At 32.7% G+C, this 20459-nt stretch overlaps 1 protein-coding gene across 1 annotated transcript; it reads left to right on the plus strand.

The window, feature by feature from the left end:
• Positions 1-46: 46 nt before the first annotated feature.
• Positions 47-20165, plus strand: LOC128213982 (putative hydroxypyruvate isomerase). Its single transcript, XM_052920132.1, has 8 exons — positions 47-335; positions 4338-4449; positions 7163-7262; positions 8064-8142; positions 8500-8549; positions 11701-11770; positions 13167-13301; positions 13646-20165. Exons 1-8 carry the CDS (start codon positions 140-142, stop codon positions 13696-13698), a joined length of 795 nt encoding a protein of 264 aa, XP_052776092.1. The 5' UTR covers positions 47-139; the 3' UTR covers positions 13699-20165.
• Positions 20166-20459: the final 294 nt, after the last annotated feature.

Consider the following 20459-nt stretch of genomic DNA (forward strand, 5'->3'; position numbering starts at 1 on the left):
TCACAAGACGGCGTGCAATTTGTCACTTTAACCTTTGAACTAGCAATGATAACAGAAAATTGACATATATATATATATAGATTGCACTTTTATTTTACAACGAAATTTAACTATTCAAAGGTGTGACAACGTCGTAAAAATGCCGCTCAAGTTTGCAGCTAACATCTCGATGCTCTTCCAAGAGATTCCTTCCATGGTGGGACGATTTAAAGCCGCGAAGGATGCAGGTTTTAAGTATGTGGAATGTACATTTCCCTATGCAGAAGGGTCAGAGGAGTTGGGGGAGGCTTGCAAGGAGGCGGGGCTTCAGCACGTTCTCATCAACAACTGGCCAGGTGAGGGAATAAGTATTGAATGGCATTGTTGATATAGCTTCCTGGAATATCACGATTTAGTCTAAATGAATAGTACAGTCAATTTGCTTGATCATAAAATGTGTAGGTTTTTTATACTAAAGTAAAATGAGTATAATAAACTGGGTTTAATCTCTATACATGTGTAGAACATCAGTTTATCAGTCTTTGTCTGTGAAAGAGTTGTGAAATTACATCAAATACCTAGGTCATCAAGTTCATCAACTCTTTATGAAGGAGTATTAGCCATGTTAAGGGATTTAATTAACCACTCATTATATGGACTATAAGGTGTATATACATGTCAAAACTAGTAAAACATCTGCTTTTCCTTGGACACATTAACTGCTTACACTGCACACATTAATTGTCACTGTGCACATAGTTGTCGAAATATTTAATCCTTAATGCATGTTGTCTTTTCCATAGACAAGACTGAAACCAAAAAAGAGATGGAAATGGCCCAATGAACCTTTAAAATATCAGGGCAATCTATTAAATCTTTTTATATTACCATACTGCATATTTGAGCGGTGTGTATCGTGAAAAACACTGGAATGGAGTGATAAATTATTGTATTAATAGCATGTCTTTATGTGACACGCATGTTGAAATTATTCCATTTCTTAATCACCATAATAAGAGGACAGACTGTCCCTTTAAATACCGCTATTATTGGACTTAAAGCTTTTTATCATCAGTTGGCTTATGTCATATTTACTTTTGTGTAGAGGATTTTATCTAATAGTAGCCTTTATAAACAAGTCATGATAAATGCACTATGATGATACACAATTCGAATCTTTTGTCATTTAACTTCCTTGAGATTAAAATTGATTACTTCCTTTATTCCATACAGACAAGTACTTGTAGTGTTGTACTACTAAATATATTAGAATGAAAATGCTTATAAAATATAACTTTATAATCCTGTTCAAGAGTAATTTCAGAGAAACACCTCAAATGTTACCCTGATGGGCATTTTAAGTAACACTAAAGTTCTCTCTTGTTTAATCATCTAATGACATGTTTTGCCTCATTTGAAGTAACTTTGATGTTGATTCCGATGGACAATTTTTATTAGAGATCTTTGGTTTAAAATAGCATCAGTTGTTTATTTTTTTATAAATTTATATAATTATTATTTCACTTTCTGAAAAATAGGTCTGGTTAATCAGATGAATGAAATATCAGTTCGATGGATTCACAATAATATTGCAAGTAGTTTACCAAGACTTGAATGTCCCTCGTTTTCATGATTTGGTTGCCTAACTAATGCTGGTCATTCTTGACTTCTGAAGTAGTCATTATTTGCATTGGATTATGATCATCATAAGCAATAATAACTATATGTATTTATCTATTTATATAAATTGTCAACAGTTTTTGGTTGTTAATCTCACATGAAACACTATAGATGCTTCATGAATGTTGAATATTGGTATTTACTTTAAAATATTTCAAATGTATTATACTGGATAGGGACCACCTTTTCGCCCTCAGCAATTATTCGCCCACCTGGCAAATCCTGTGTTTAACAGTTCCATTGTGATTACTTTTCATACAAATAGAAGTGTGTGTTCAAATGAATCTTCAAAATAGTAAAACTAAAAAAATCTGAAAATAAGCAATTTATTATCAATATTGAAATTGCACCAGGTTGCCTGATATTTTTTTTCCAGTAGGGGATTATCATTTTTTTACCGCTCATCAAAATGGAAAAAAAAATCCCTGAAAATACTTGTTAAAACAGAGCAACATGTTCGGATTTATAGAAAATAGAAAGAAATTAAATATTTTGTAGTTCATCAGCTCCTATTTTTTTGAGGTATTTAAATATTTTTTTTATAGTGGGTGAAGTATTGGTGCAGTACACTGTCGTTTCAGTGAATGAGAATGAGTATGTTTGGCATGTGAATTTGCTCTTAAAATCAGCATACACTATAAATCTTACCGCACAAACTTTTAAATCTGGAGATTAACTTTCACTGTTAAATGTCTTCAGGAGATATTCAGTATTTGTCAAGTTATTCAAGAAATACTATAATTTTCAGGCAAAAAGGGGTACCTAACCAGTATACAGATTTTGAAGCTGAAATCAGACTCTGCATATAATATTAGTGCCTCTAATTTACTTGCACATTTATAATTAAAACAAACTTTAATCCTGATATTGTGATGTAACTTGGACAAAAACATCTAAAGAACTTATTTTCAAAATATTGTTTAATTTTGGACATGTGAATAAAATGCAACATGTATATTTTATTATATAACAATCGGTTTCTAGACTGTTTTCATTAAGATGTTTGTTGAATAATTTATAACAGTTTGTTATAATCTAGTTGGCTCATATATGGCTTCATTTAATCCCAACTACCTATCTTCTAATATCAAGCCTTCCTGCTTAATCTCTGTAATCCTTTCAAAATTCGCTGATGGATTGTTTGTCGATTGACACCTATTCAAGCATAATTCTTATGCATAGCTCTTGGAAATGTCTTGAAATATTGTCAGTAATTTGCAATTTGGTAATTCCTAGTTTGTTCTATACATGTGTAGCTTTCTTGTTTTACTTGTTACTTGTTTTTATCAGTCTCGAATTGACAGCCGTTTGTTATTCAGCTGGTGAATAAAAGTTGAGAAACAGTGAACAAGGACTTTCTTGAATTATCATTAGTGTTAAAGACTTCCACAAAGGCCTTTGAGGGGACAACCTCTTGAGTTCACTAAACATTTGACAGAGAACTCTACTCATAAAACTAATTAGATTTCATAGCAATTTTCTCTTTTATTACTTCTTCAAAAATAAATGATGATAATTTTTGTCCAATTTTAAAAGCTTTCATCATGTGCGTAACTTGATGAATATTATGATGATAAACGTTGCTTATAGGCTTATTTCCAGTGACTCAGGTTTAAAAAACAACAACATTTACCATGGTCATAACTGAAAACATGTCAACTGTTTTAAATTAACACTATAAGTCTTGTGTATAGTTCCATCACTCTGGCTAAAATGCTCACTGAGTTATGTCACTTGATTAACAGAGAAAAGTGGAGACTGGCTAAAATTGTCACTGAGTTATGCCACTTGATTAACAGAGAAAAATGGAGACTGGCTAAAATTCTCACTGAGTTATGTCACTTGGTTAACAGAGAAAAATGGTGACTGGCTAAAATGCTCACTGAGTTAAGTCACTTGATTAACAGAGAAAAATGGTGACTGGCTAAAATTCTCACTGAGTTATGTCACTTGGTTAACAGAGAAAAATGGTGACTGGCTAAAATGCTCACTGAGTTAAGTCACTTGATTAACAGAGAAAAATGGAGACTGGCTAAAATTCTCACTGAGTTATGTCACTTGATTAACAGAGAAAAATGGAGCCTGGCTAAAATTCTCACTGAGTTATGTCACTTGATTAACAGAGAAAAATGGTGACAGGCTAAAATGCTCACTGAGATATGTCACTTGGTTAACAGAAAAATGGAGACTGACTAAAATGCTCACTGAGTTATGTCACTTGCAGGTTAACAGGGAAAAATGGAGACTGGCTAAAATACTCTCTGAAGTATGTCACTTGATTAACAGAGAAAAATGGAGACTGGCTAAAATGCTCACTGAGTTATGTCACTTGGTTAACAGAGAAAAACACAGACTGACTAAAATACCCACTGAGTTATGTCACCAAGTCTTGGTTAACAGAGAAAAATGGATAATGCTAAAATACTCATTGAGTTATGTCACTTGGTTAACAGAGAAAAATGGTGACTGTCCAAAATACTGAGTTATGTCACTTGGTCAAATTAGAAAATTGGAAACTCTGGCTTAAATACTCACTGAGATATGATCCTTTGTTACTTGAGAAAAACGAATGCATCAGACTTTTATATAGAAATAGGCTTGCTTTGTGCTTAGGCCTTGCATATGTATGACTCATAAGGATAGTATCATCTGTATGTAAGAAAATGATTTTATTTCAGGTAAGATGGAGAAGGGTGAGCTAGGCATGGCAGCTCTCCCGGACCGTGTCCAAGACTTCCGCATGCAGCTGGAAATGGCCATAGAGTATGCCAACTGCCTCAACTGTAAACGGTGAGAAGACATTTCTCCATAGCTAAGTGACAGACCTCAGGCCAAGATTGAAATCCAATTGCAACATGCCCAAAGGATTAGTGGGAACATTTTTGTGAATATTAAGAATCTATATAAATTGCATTTTTTTTGGTGTTTTTTTGTTTGTTGGATGAGCATTACAAATATTTAATCTGAAGGTAAATGCAGGCATATATAGTAAAAAATCATTAAATGTTTAAACTGGATGAAATATAAAAGAGTATTAGTTTGGTAACCCAGGACAGTTTGACTAATTAATAGTCATTACATTAGGGCCTAATTTTTAGCTCTACTGGCCAAAGGCCAGAAGAGCTTATGCGATGGTAATGTGTACGTAGTATGTGCATCCGTGCGTCCGTGCGTCAGTGCGGTCGTGCGTCCGTGCGTCTGTAAACAATTGCTTGTGAACACGATACAGTCTTCAGTTTTGATTGTATCTCGATGAAACTTGTACAGTATATAGATATCCATTAGAGCTCGGTTCCTTTCGAAAACCAGCCAGATCCGTCCATAAATGCCTAGATTATAGGCCATGAAAGTTCGTGCGTCCATGCAGTCGTGCGTCTGTAAACAATTGCTTGTGAACACGATATAGTCTTCAGTTTTGATTGTATCTCAATGAAACTTGTACAGTATATAGATATCAATTAGAGCTCGGTTCCTTTCGAATACCAGCCAGAACCGTCCATAAATGCCTAGATTATAGGCCATGAAAGTTTTAAAGAAATGCTTTCTATTTTTAGCCAGGTCTGCATGAGCGAATTCTATTTTTAGCCAAGTTTACATGTACATGTAAATTCAAGTCTAGAGTTAAGGGAGACAATTTGCAAGTCTAGGATTTTGAGAGACAATTTGCTTTTTGCTTCTGCAGCTGATTTTGTGAATTACTCTGCCTTGTTCTTGTTGAAAGCCCAAAGGCCATTTTTTAGCTTTAAGTTCTGTAGTTTGCACATTCATCTTAACAAAATTGGTTGTGAATGTTTAAGTTATGCACCTGGTGTCATTACTGGCCACACCCAGGGTTCACAGGTTTGGTAAACATAAATCTGGAAAGGTTTGAAAATCTTTTTGTGTGTTCGTGCATCCATCTCAGCACAATTGATTGTGAATGTTTGTTCAAATTGATCAATGTTGTCCTAGGATGCCCTTGACTTTGACCTTTTGACCAACTTTTTTTAACTTCTAAAACTACAGAAATTTTTACTACGAGTACAGTTTTGAAAGCATTTTTTTTTTTGTCAGATGACTTTTACTTGGCACATATTAAAATAGTTCATGCAACTAATCTGCTTACAATACTTTCTGGGCTCAGATGTTGAACGTGCTACGTTTTCAGGTAACCCAAACACAAAACATAAAGTATATGTCTGTTGCCTTTTGCCCATACATACATGCTCTGGATTGATATGACCACAAAAGCCATGCCAGTAGAGCATAGGCCCTTTTGGGCCTCTTGTTTTATTAGCTTGACTACTTGAAGAATAAGGAGAGCTATACTACTCACCCTGGCATTGGCATCGGCGTCGGCGTCACACCTTGGTTAAGGTTTTGCATGTAAGCACCTTTAAGTCATTATCTTAGTAAATACATCATTTATTGCATTGAAACTTTGGGTATGTATTCCCAACTATCTAACCTACTAAATTAATGAAGTTAGATAACTAAATATAATGCAAATAATAGGCCTTTATTATTTGACTTAGAAATTCTGGTTAAGGTTTTGCATGTAAGCACACTTAGGTTAATATCTCAGCAACTACTTGATGTATTGCTTTGAGACTTCATACAATGGTACTCAACCATCAAACCTACTTTATTTACCAAGTTAGATAACTCTAGTTTGCATTTAATGCAAATAATTGCCCTTTTTTATGCGACTTAGAAATTCTGGTTAAGGTTTTGCATGTAAGCACACATAGGTTAATATCTCAGCAACTACTGAATGTATTGCATTGAGACTTTATACAATGGTACTCAACCATCCAACCTACTTAATTAACCAAGTTAGATAACTCTGGATTTAATGCAAAATAATTGCCATTTATTATTCGACTTAGTAATTCTGGTTAAAATTTTGCATGTAACCACATTTATGTTAATATCTAAGCAAATACATCATGTATTGCATTGAAATCTAATCTAATTTTACAGTGATTCATGCATGTTTCACCAAACCTTATACTGAAAAGCGGTGGAATAGTCGAGCGGGCTGTCTTTGTGACAGCTTTTGTTTTGGTTCAGGTTACCTGACCATAACAACGAATAGGCGCACTAATGTTTTTATTGTTCATCTGTATTTTTTTTTAATTGAAAAAACAATTTTTTTTTATTTATTGTTAGTCATAGTGTGTGTTTTTATAATTATGTAGTTTAAAAACCTTTAAAGCTTTATACTGAAGATTACATTTATACCATTTCCCATGACAATAACATTCTTACATATAGCCTAATATTTTTTTATTCTTTTTTGAAAAGCCTACCTACCCTACCTGCTTCTGGACAAGATGTTACCCTAAACAAACCTACTTGTTTGGCCTAGATACATGAGCCGAATAACAAGACTTTAGCATCTTAATTCCTATTTTTGAGTTAACCGACTATGTTTCTTACCAACCTGCCCCATTTTTAAAAGATTTGGATGAGAATCTAAAAGCTGTTTTTATCTAACCATGTAAATAATTTCCCCTGCCAGGATGCATATAATGGCCGGGCGTACATCGAGGTACAAACATGAGGAGATGGAGGAAACATATCTAGACAACCTACGCTTCGCTGCTGAGAGGCTACAGAAGGTACAAGCTTGTTGTGTATCATATTAAAGACGAATGGTTTTTCCGGTGTAAGATAGCAATATATTTCACTTCGTCAACCAAGAGTTGTATTTCACAAATGGCTTTACCCTATGTGAAATGTTTGTATATACTAGTTGAAACTTATTTCACTCATACACTGCAGCAATAATTTTCATTTTACATCATGCTTGTTATTTATTAAAAAATGACAAGTTAACATTATTTATTTGCAAATTAAAGTTTTACTTTTAGCTGTAAATTTAACATCATACAAAATTGATTTTCCCCAGCATTGTTGCGCTTTTGTTCATTTCTCACAGTGTAACAGGTTACCGGTAATTATTAAAATGCCTGAAAACAGTGAAATAATGATGTTGTGATTTCAATGTTTCAAACAGTTAGCTTATCATGTAGTTATAATTATTATTGATAAACCTCTGACAAGCACTGCAGGAAATGTTGCAAGTACTCATTAAAGGAATGCCTCATAAGTGAATTTACTTCTAGTATAATTTGTGTTAAAGAATAAGATAACTGTCAGCTTGATGATGAAGTATTTAAAGTATTGTACTGTAAAATGTTGTCACAATTTGTTAATATCATGATTTTATTTTTGGTGTTAGCCAATTTTCTGATTAATGTATCTTTGACAAACATGTCTAAATTGATATTTCACTAGGTTTAAAAGTCATGTCTTCATTGGTTAGTAAAATATCATAACAATTTACAGTAACCATGGGATGGGTTTTTAAAAGAAATCTTTTCAGACACCGTATATAGAATTGCTTTTTCTATTTTCAGGAAGGCATAATGTGTCTGATAGAGCCGTTAAACTCCCGCATTACAGCACCAAACTACTTCCTCAGTAATTTTCATACTGGTAGGGAACATTATTGTTGTTACACATATTTATTACAAATATGTATATGAGGGTATTGAATAATATCAAATAATGGTCTAGGAAATAAAAACTTATAGATTTAGTTTGTATGTTTAGAACATAATTTATTCAATTATTGGTATTGTAATTGCCTTGCCTTTTACCTTTCAAGTAAGTGAGTTCTAATGTTTTGACCTTCAGCATTAATATGATCTTAGACTACCACTTAATCTGCCATAAGGAAATTATTCTATCATAATCTAGATCTCTCTAGATGTTTGCCTTGTTTTAATAATAAAGATAATTATCAGGTGTAAATCATTTGTTTAAGAAACTTTATTGTTTTTCCTGTTTCAGGTGTTGAGTATATCAAAAAGGTTAACCACCCAAATTTGAAATTGCAGTTTGTAAGTATGATTTTGACTCACAATTTTTTTAGGCTTCCCGCTGGTGTTCGCTAGACCCATTAGACTCAGACTCAGAAGAGCACTTTTATTAAATTACAAAGATCAATTTTATTCCATGATGGATATATTTTACAAAAACAAATCTAAAGATTTGTACAATTTCAAATACCGTAAATGACTGGGTATTAGACGCACTTTTTTCCCTCAGATTTTGATGCAAAAAAATGCCTGCGTATAATACCCAGTAACAATTTTTTGAACTTTTTTTCTGAGGTCGATTTCAAGCCGAAAGTTTGTTTAGATTTATGTAGAAAGGGATGTTACTCGCGTCATATTGATCGAGTATATACGGTTTAAACGGCAGTTGAAGATTGGGATACGGTATATCGTAAGACGTTTATAATTTCAACAAAAATATTTTTCGATTAAAGTTACCGTAATTCACCTAAGAGTTCGGACACTCTAAATATTTGGACACCCATAATTATTTCCCAAAATAATTTATTTTGCGTACTTAATTTTCGGACACCCAAAGGACATCAATCATAACTTTCATAGTTACCAAGTTTCACAGACGAAGATTATTGATTTTTATCAATGCCTGGCTAGATTACCTAACCGTATACACACCACTGTGACAATTTAATTAGTTACTACCCATCCTAAACGATTTATTGCCTGTTGAAAAGGAAGTGTGATATATTTATTTGAGGATTAAACAAAGAACAAGGGCAATCAAGGGATTAAGAAAACATCGACATGGCATGTTTGTAAAACGATCTGCCAATAAGCTTTCAAACTTGTACCACACGACTATATGAAGCAATAATCGTACAGCTATACATTAATCCTGCATAGCAATGTCCATGCTCTCCACGAGATCCTCGTGGGTATAACTGTAAGTTATGTGACGTCACACAGTGTGACTCTTTGATCTGAAGCCGATAGAATGTGTTTATTCAGTTCAGTGCATGTATAAAATGGTGTTTTAATTAACTTGATGTAGGCGTAATAAATAAGTTTATGACCATTGATTACTACGGATAAATTAATAAGTGGTAAAAAGCAAACATGAAGAAAAAAGGCAGGTTAAACAAACATGTAAATAAAATGTAAAAACGATAATTTTCTATGTATTCGGAGGGAGAAAAAAAATAATTTATGGTGTCCGAACTCTTGTGAATTACGGCATTCAATATTATTTTGAATAATAAATTGAATTAAACAATAATCAAACTTACATATAAAAAAGCAAAGTTGGGCATTGTCAAAATATTTTTTGCATAACAACTTTTCATTCTAAACAGTATGGTTGTATGGTTTTAAAGATAACCATCGCCATTTTCACGAAAAAAAATTTTTTTGTCACTGTCAACAAACAAGGTGGCTGTAAATGCCAGACGATTTTGACATTTTTTCTATGCGTCTTTTAACCAAAAACATAGATTAAAAGTTTTTTTCTCGGATTTTTCACAGATTTTTTCCCCTGCGTCTAATACCCCCTATCGTCTTATACCCAGTCATTTACGGTAGTCATACAATTCAGCAAATTTCATCTTTAGTATTCAATTAGAAGGAAAGATACAATGAAATGAAAATCTGTCGCTTTGCCTCTTTGGTCTGAAGCATATTTATTCTGCCCTAAAGGTGTATTTATATTGCCTTGAGACGGCTTGTAATCATGGCCCCTGTTCTCCAATGCGACGGAAAATTACCAAATTCTGTTAGATGAATGTCTGGTATGCCTTTCTCAAATGTGCTTGAAAGGCAGAAAAGAAATTTGCTTAAAATGCAGAAAAAAATGTGCTTTTAATGCAGAGAAATGCACTTTTAATGCAGAAAAAAATGCGCTTAAGGGCATAAATGCACTTGTTGTCCGAAATAAATACACCTTTGGAGCAGAATAAATGTCAGTGTGTTTATACCACGTGATAAATTTTGTCATAAATGCTATGTCGGAAGGCAATATTTTGCTTCGAATGAAGTCTTGAAACAAAGATAACTTTTCTGTTTCTTAACCATTTTAAATGAAACATAGCGCAGTCTACGCCCCTACGGAGCCCCACATTCGGTCTTTTACCAGAGTTTGATTGAGAGTATAGTTTCTTGAAACACTTCGACAAACCTTTTCACAATAAAGCCCTCTGATGGAGCACTATCAAAATATTATTTTGGAAACAGATTTGTCGAAGTTTTTGATGAAAGGAATCACCTTATCAAACTCCGGTAATAAATTGAAGGCGTGGCTCCTTAAGCGGCTTAGACTGCCCTTTGTTTCATTTAATATGGTGTAGTAAAAGAAAAGTTATCTTCGATTTAAGTTTTCAATTTAAGCAAAATTTTGCCTTCTGACGTAGCATATATGATGTAATTTATCACGTGTAATACACACACTGAATGTGCTTCAGTTACAAAAACTGGCATATTTTCTAGATTTTAATTCACTCTGTAAGAACAAATATGCTTTAAATACAGTGCCAATACTGCTGCATTTAATGCAGATTTAACACACTTTTGAGAAGCAGTTGGTGTTTGGTGTTAACAAAAGAATGTCAAGTTATTCATTGTCCACTAAGTGAGGAAATCATTGCAGACATAAAATCTGTGAGTGAGTGGCTTAACAAAGGAATTTGAATTCGCTATTAGCATATTATGATTGTGTTTACTTAGACTAGAAGATAAATAGAAGAAGATGAGGAAAGTTTATATAAGGAAGTATAACAAACAATATCAAACAATACATAATTGAAATAAGCCAGTATTACTGCAAGTTCAAGCATTTACAATAGCTTATTTAACAATGTACTTAAGGCAAACAAGCGAACTATTAGTAAATTATAAGTAAATTACAGAACAATTTAACATCTGGGTAGCACAATATTGACTAGATTATCTATAGAATATATATATATATATTTATATAAAAGGTCGTTACTGTTTATCTTTATTAAGTATAAATTTTAAAAGCTATAAAATATGCACAAGACCAAGATTTTTTACAGGCTTAACGTATAAGAACTGACTTGTATTATTTGAGCAATATCAATAGTGTTCTGTTCTGCTTATATTAGTGTAATAAATATGTCATGTGTTTCTGCATGTTTAATTCAGGATGTGTTAGTTTCTGTATTAACGCCTATTTTTATTCCAGGATGTGTTTCATGCTCAAATCATATCAGGAGATCTCACTGGCAACCTGAAGAAGTATCTTCCTTATATAGGTAAACACAAATTACTTCCCTTATACAACTGTTGTAGAAACGTAATGTTCAGACTCATGCAGCTGCCATTGTGATTGCTAGACTGATCTGATAATTTAAAAGAGCTCTGAAAACCAAAAATTCATTAAGCTGTAACAACCACCAAATTGCTACCCGGGTAATTAATAACAAAAACAACGGCTAAATTTCCTTTAAGACATTGCTTGGTTTTATCACGGAACTATAAATCATATAGTTATTGATAAGAAGTTTTATTGAAAGAGTTATTTAGAAGCTGGAACATGCACACACATATATAATATATAGAGGCATTCGATAGAAATTTGCGCTGAATTCTATGAATGTTAAGACATATACTTGGCGATGCCTGCAGGCTGTGCTTAAGGCCTGCTGACTTAATCTTTCAGAAGTCCAAACATAAACACTTACTATTGCATGGAAACAAATACTAGTGTGAGATTTTAATCAAAAAGAGAAGACTTTAGTGTAAGTTGTGAATTTAAGTTATAATGGTCTGTTTTGTAACTGTTACGGTACCAAAAATGTCAACTTTTTTCTAAATACTCTGGTTTCTAAATACTCTGGTTTGTAACGATTTTTTATGGACTTGTTTCTGAAAAAAAATGTTGTAAAAACATTATGTGTAAATGCTTTGTGAGGCATAATTTGTTTGCTAGGTTAAAGAAAAAGTGTAAGTATGGTCGTTTAGTCATTGTTGGCATCAGAATCTTCATGCAAAAACATTAACATTGGCCATAACTAAAAAAAAGATCAAGATGTTCTTATGAAACTTGGTACACATGATCATGCAACAGGCAATGTGCACATAAATGTTAAGGCCCATATCTCTATCTAAAATAATTGTATAAGTATACTTCCCCATAATTGACAAGAGGCGAGTGCTGGCATCCGCTAATAGTGCTGTTATTTATGTCACCGATAATGCAGGGCACATTTGCACATTTAGGTAGCAGGAACGTCTCAACAAAGCTGAAGGGTGAACTGTAGATAAGCCTGTATGGAATATATTGAATGCAATATTTCTGGTCACATCTAGATAGTGCCTTACCTCAAGCCCATAATGTTTGATATGTTGAATTTTGCCAACTAAGGTTGATTGATACTTGCCCTGTATCATAAATCTACTTATATTACAGGTCAAATCCAGATAGCTTGATCAAGTGAATTAGAAACAGCAATGTTATTTATGTCACCAATAATGACTCAATATTCTAAATTGACCCTATACAGGTCACATCCATATAGCCCAAGTTGTTGACCACTAGTTGACCCACCAAAAAAGGAAGGGTGAACAACAAGTGTTATTGATGGTTGTCCACACAGCTTGAATAACACTTGCCCAGTAGCATATTATCAACATGCATCAACACTTTAGGTCACATCCAGATTGCCCAAGTGCCTGACCGTGGGGAGCCGGACCTGAATGGGGAGGTGAACTACAAGTACATCTTCCAGCTCCTTGAGGACATTGGATATGAAGGATATATCGGATGCGAGTACAAACCCAGGGGTATAATCTCTTGTGGTTCTTGCTTGTATCTCATCTGTTTATGTGGCTTTTTAGAAAATATAGAAATATTGAACTTGCTTCAGTGTAGTCAATGGCAAAGGAGTTGGCAAGCAAAAACTTTCATATTGGTAATAATTTCAAACAATGAACATTTTTGACATGAATTGTTGTAAAATTATTTCCCATATGTCTATATGAAGTAGGTGCCATAACTTTGGATAACATTATGTCCAATGATTGGATGAGAAAAACTGACTTAAGGGAGACAATTGTTAGTGGTTATTTTACCTAATATCTTGATATTTCTTACATCAGCTCATGTGTATTTTTAATTTACCTTTCAGCTACGACACAAGAAGGCCTCAAATGGATAGAAGAACTGGGAATAAAACTTTAACTTACTGTATTGATAGTATTAACTTTGTTGACACAAAATCATGTTACGTGGACCAAATACATAAATAATCATTTAGTGGTCAATAAATATTTACAATATATTTTTAGAGAATTATTTTGTTAACTCATTTTAGCTTGTCTCTTTTTTGAAAAAAGAAAGAGTCCTGGTATTGTGAAAGCCTTGGTGTCAGTGTCAGTGATCACAATGTTGTCGTGCAAAACCCTTCAATCTGGCGATACCTCAAAAGACGTTCAAGATCGATATCAAAATGAACAATAGAACATGGGTTGCCGGAGAGAATACACGCATGTACAGCAAGGACCGGAACTCTGGCTTTTGTAATTGATGAGTTATACCCCTTTTTTCAATTAATAAACAACAGACGAGCATTCTTATCTAATTTTAAGTTTTAACAAGTGTGGTCTTTAAAGAAAAACCTTGACAGATTATGAACTCCGATCAAAACAGTTTAATAAAATGATATTTTCTAAGAAGATATATATTTTGCTACTTTTATATTTCTGAAAAGTGTTTTTGTTGTTAAAAGTATTTATATATCAAAAGGTTAGGTGATATTGATTGTGTTCTTTTGCAATATTGGGTAGAAATTGTAGAAATACTGTTATTTTTACCTTTGTTTCAATTGTAATATTTTACAAAAGTGTTCGAATTGGTTCAGATATTTATTTATTGTGTCCTTCCTTATCTTATTTAATTGTTAATCGATTCAAAGGGAGTGAAAGTAGTTTGTAAAACATATTTAAAAATTATACAAGTAATAAGTTTTGGGTATGTATGCATTTCAACAAAACTTAAAATATGTTATCTCTATAAGCAATATGTTTTGTTAACTGTGTATGTTTCATTTCTGGGGAACTTGACTAAAGTGAGTGTGCTTGAAATGGGAATTCCCACCTGGCATATAGGTACATGTAGCCAAGATAACCAGAACACCCTGCGCTCGGGTGGTTAATAATGTGGGTTAAATGAATCCTGTCACATGTCTAACCCATTTTCATGCCATGCTTAACATCTCACAACAACGACTTTATAATTTGATTCCTCCCACCTCAGATAAATAGATCCATTAATTTAACCATGCTAGAAATTCTTATCTTGCCCACGGGCGAAGATAAAATGCCCGGATGGAACTTCTTTTAATGGTCACCACAGTGTAATTACCTCCCTTGTTGAAGACTGTCGTCTGTAGCGCATCATGGAAACCTTGTCTTGTGGCAATATTTAGAACGCTAAATAATTATTTCTCGCTTCAAATGTCACCAGAAAACAGTTTTCACGCACCTTTCAAGAAATAATGCTTCTCTCTTCTTAGAACTATTTAAAGACCGATCAGACCATTTACATACTCTGAATCACTGCGCAAATATCCATTACAACCACGAATTATCGCATATCCGTGCGCAATTATTTTCACTAAGCACAAAAGAGTTCTAGCAAAAAAATACATTTTTACTTAATTTTGTTTAACTGAGATGGGAGAAAAAGCATCTACCATAGCCGCTCGTGTAAGATAGAGTCATCCCGACCCTCGCGCAGGGTGTTTTGCCAAAACACCCTACGCTCAGGTCTATCTTACACTCTCGGCCATAGAAGATACTTACGGTATAATCTTTTCATGTTTAGAAAACCCTGACGACTTCTTGGCGGTTTCAGAACATATATTTGGAAAACATATTATAAATGTTAAAAAACAGTTAAAATATTATCACTGATCAAACTAATGTCACTCCCTTTAAGTCTCAAAATTAATGTATACTAAGTGGAATTAAGATTGAAAAAACAAAGCAGAAAACAACCTTGTCAAGAATAATAACATTAAACTTTGTCTTAATACCACATATTTATAGTTCAGAAATTAGGGTATAGTAACTTTGTATTATGTATTAAAACAACTAATCAAATGTTTACTAGGAGTGGTTTTATTCCGATTAATCTTCACGCAAAGTTGATAGCTATTAAAGCAGAGTATTCACTGCAATGTTTTGATGTTATTGTATATTGAGTGTATTATTTTGTTATCTGTTACATAATTGTAATCCTATGTAGTAAATGTACTTATCTTTTGGGGAAACTGCCAGGTTAGGAAACGAAGGGATTGATTCTATCAGTCCTCACAACCAGTGATTAGAATTTCCAAAAGTTCAGTACCATTCTAAGTTTTAAATTTAATTATCAAACAGGGTTATTTTCTGAACAAATATTTTACTGTTCTGTTCTGTTCTGTAATACTGAAGCATATATGTACAGACCTTTGCTATTTTTGTTTCCTGATAAAAATGTCAATGTTTGCTGCTCTTTGAATGCTGATAGGAAAGTTTGTACACTATGTTTTCTGGCCGAGCAGTTTCCTCAATTTGGTTCATGTATTATGATGTCTATAAGTCACTGACAATCAGTATTGTTAGGTCAGTAAATGACGTTAGTTAAGAGGGCCTCTAGGGTTTTTTCTTAGAAACTTTTGCTCCAGGCTTCAAGCTTTGCTTTACTAAGGGAAACGCTTTTATTTGCTCAAGATTTTTTTCAATTTTTAGACAAATTTATTTTTTAGATAAATTTTTATTTGAATAATAAAATTTTTAGATATTCATTTTCCTGAAATCAAAAAATAGGGCGGGCACCAAAATCTTTGTTGTCCATCAAAATTATGCTTTTTTCTTTTGAATTTTTGCAAAATTTATTGACAGTCAGAAATGGCAAAGTAGAGGAAACTAGATTTAGATTATAACCTTTATTTACATCCATTATGTAATTGCCTATCAGCCATTTATATTTAGTATCACGCTAAACTGTTGAGAACTCTTCACAGACATGACTTCATTATTTGGTTCCCACTCGGTAAAAACATGTTCCAATCTAACTCGGAACATATTGTGCCAAATTTCCTTTTAGTAAAGAAATTAACCCCCAGATTTCCATTTAGTGTTTTTTTTTACTTCATTAAGTAAGTGATTTAGAAGCTTGTGCATGCACACTGACTAGTGTAGAGACATTTGATGGGCATTTTGCACCGAACAATAAAAAATAAGCATTTATTTTTGGTCTTCTTAGTTCTAGATTTTTGTGCCAACCTTTTTACTTTAGAAGATCAAAAATAGACTTACTATTACTTAATGGGTTTTTTCATCATTGAATGATATTCTTATGTCTAAAGAAGTGGACTCATGAAATATCAATTGCTTTTAACTGTGAATGTTCTATATGTTAAGTTTGTTGTTGTTGATTTGATGTTTTGTACAAAATTCTACTATATACAATCACAGGGAGCAGAAACATTTTTTTTTTTATTCTATCCTATATGTATATATACTCTCTCTATATATATACATATAGGCTAGAATAAACAAAAATAATTTGTTTCTGCCCCCTGTGATAAACAATGTATCTTTCTTTGTTTGATTGATTAAAAAAACACATGTTTTCATATTGAATACATGTATATCGTAGTTTATACACATATCCCTAATCTTAAGGAAAAGAAATAGTTTTACTGTTTTATGGGATTTCTATAGTAAGCGAATACACATACTTTCTTGTACACAGGGACACATGGTGTATATAAGATTTACTGAATAATTTTAGTGAATTTTATAATAATGACTTTGTCTGATTAAAAGAAGTACATACAATATCATGTTTCAGTATCATCAGCTAATCTATCAATTTTAATGGTCATTTTAAAGGTCCCTTATTCAGATATGTGAACCTTTAGCAATGGCGAGAGATAGATTTAGGTCTCAAAAGTGGTAGATTAGGTTCAAAAGCGGTAGAATTTCTAATTCCTTTAATTTTCAGTCAAAAACAATGATATAAACAAAAACTTGATATTTGTAACTATTTTTAGATTTTTGGAAAATATGCATAAAATATGTCAGTTCACATGTTTGCCTTATTTTACATGATAAAAGGACAAGTTATGGTCTAAATTTCCTTTCGAACACATTTATTCATCGGCATAGTTCTGGTAGTTGTAATGATACTGTACATATATTTATACATGTATATTACAATAACGTTATGTACTTGACTGTCTCACCATCAGTATTTAAAATGATTTCCAATATATTAACTAAGGTCATTGGATGGTAAATATACGTCTGTTAGAAACATCTTTGTAACATCATGTAGTTTCAATGCATATTCAGTATAACCAGATAAAGACTACAAGTAGTACAGATGAAGGGCCCTCTTATTAGCAAGCGTACAACAGTTATTATAGATCATGAATTGTCCTTATTAAGTCGATATTACAAAATAAATGGAATGGTTAACTGCCGAAGTCAAATACAATTTGTCTAAATTAACAAATTTAACTATTATTTTCAAAATAAATATTCTTCATTATCGTTATCATATAATATTATTAAATGATGTTTCTAAAAATCTATTATACAGTACATCTGTTGAACTGGTGGCACTAATTTGTTCAGTAAAACTGAGGTCTTTCGAACAGCCGGTCATTCAAGAACCCATGGTTCCTCAAGGTCGGAGCTTGGTCTTGAACATTTTTCCTTCTATTTTCATATAAAATATACTGACGCTGCATTGAAAACCTAAATAAGTCAAGAATCGAGCACTATAGTTGGTCCCAAATACACAAATCATGCACAAAACCTCTCTTGAGGTCATAATTTCACACTTTATCCTGAACGAGTGTTCCAAAATAAACAGACAATTGCTAGGTTACAACAGCCTTTGAACATATGAGCGATTTCCACAACGCAACACATAATCAGTGTCATAGTGAATCGCCTGTTTGACGACTTCAAACTTAATATACACTGAAAGATATTTCCTAACAGACTGGAAAATTACAACTCGGGTCGTTCAAAACATCGGTTCCCTCGAGGTTTCAGCTCGCACCCCGGCGTCCTCGAGCGATCGCAGTTTTACTGTATACCAAGAAAATTAAGTTGACAGGAAATCAAAAATGTCTCATTGAGAATGTTTTGTACTAAACATTTTTCTTGTGTTATATATGTTTTGAGTAGTTTTTATTTGTTCAAAGTCATTTATATTTTTGTGACATCCTAGATATTGTTTAATTAGAAAGTATTATTTACATTTTTTTTGTATTCTACAAAAAGTCTTTGGAACTATTCTGAAATGCTAGTAAGTCAGGCCATTTTACAATGTATTACATATTGCATGGCGTTGATAATGAAAACACAGACTAGGTATATAGTGGCTTGGTATAAATATTGAATTAAGAAGGTACCGTATATAAGTATTACAAGTTTAAAGTGTTTTTCATATCATATTATTTTGCTTTTATAAATAAAACACTATTTCTCTGCAAACACTATATTTTTCTACAAGCCATATATGTATAATACTTTTTGTATGTTTTTATCATCAGTAATCAGGCCTCAATTTCTCGAAACTTCTTATGTCTCTTATAACAATATTAAGCTAATCACACTTTTTTTGTTTTTCAATACTAGCATAATATTAAATTCTTTAAGAGTTTTTATACTTAAAATAGGAATGATCTTTATAATAATTACAATAAACCATTTTTCATTTAACAAAATTCATTTAAATTATGTATTTTGGCTAATTGAAATAAGCCTTTTAAGCTTAAGAAGTTCCGAGAAATTGGGACCTGGGCCTCTAAAGTTCAGGATTAAACCTAAAAATTAGGATTAAAAGCTTTTATTGTTTTCGGCTCAGACATTTGCATCAAAAACAGTAGGAAATGCCTTAAAATTAACTTAAAAAAAACTTTGAAAACACTTCAAAAGAGTTTTAAGCTCCTTTACTGTGCTTTGGGTATGAGTTACTTGTACTCAAACAGACCCCAGGCTATTTTACAGGATAAACAATTCACAGCTGTGAGAACCCATGGTAATGCATTTCCAACAATAATTATGTCCCTTGACTAAATATTATTAGTGGTTTTAGTTCATAAGGGTCAGAGATGGGGTTTATAGTTGTGTGAGTGTAAATGTATAAAAGAAAAAATTAGAATGGGAATACCGCCACTTCATCGTGAACAGAACATGAGTCGACTCTTCACTATTTTTAAAGCATGTTATCGGGACATACAAAAAAAATGAAAAACACCAGTTTCGATCCCTTCAACGTTAAACAATACGCAGATGCCAGTTTAGATCCCTTTTTAGTTATATGCTTGTGATTCCTATTACATTCCCTCAATTTCTAATGGAACCAATAACTTTAATCTCATCCATATTTCCAGTTTTAAGTATATTTTGTTATTAAAGTTCTATGATAGTAGCATTTAGTCACGATATACATAACTGTCTAGTATTTGTATCCCTGTAATGGCTGAGATGATCTTCATTTCTATCACATTGTTAAACTTTCTGTAAAACATGCAATTAAATTTGACAAAATTAATTTATTTTGATATTTATGTTCAATATTGTTTAACTAAAATCTGTAATACAAATGGATAATACGGTTATAAAAAATAAATGTATGGATACAAAGCTCTTCTCTTTCTATTGACCATTTGTAGACTTACTCCTGGATAGTGGGTTTGAAGGGCCATAAAATGTGCTTACTCCTACAGATATTATAGACTTACTCCTGGATAGTGGGTTTAAGGGCCATAAAACGTGCTTACTCCTACAGATATTATAGACTTGCTCCTGGATAGTGGGTTTGAAGGGCCATAAAATGTGCTTACTCCTACAGATATTATAGACATACTCCTGGAGAGTGGGTTTGAAGGGCCATAAAACGTGCTTACTTCAACATATATTATAGACATACTC

This window comes from Mya arenaria, chromosome 13 (assembly GCF_026914265.1).
Source record: "Mya arenaria isolate MELC-2E11 chromosome 13, ASM2691426v1".
Lineage (NCBI taxonomy): Eukaryota > Metazoa > Mollusca > Bivalvia > Myida > Myidae > Mya > Mya arenaria.

Excerpts from the sequence above, each read along its gene's own strand:
- LOC128213982 (XM_052920132.1), top strand. The coding sequence starts at position 140 with ATGCCGCTCAAGTTTGCAGCTAACATCTCGATGCTCTTCCAAGAGATT. Across the intron at positions 8,143-8,499 it reads CCTCAGTAATTTTCATACTG|GTGTTGAGTATATCAAAAAG; the intron begins GTAGGGAACATT and ends TTCCTGTTTCAG. Across the intron at positions 11,771-13,166 it reads GAAGTATCTTCCTTATATAG|GTCACATCCAGATTGCCCAA; the intron begins GTAAACACAAAT and ends TCAACACTTTAG.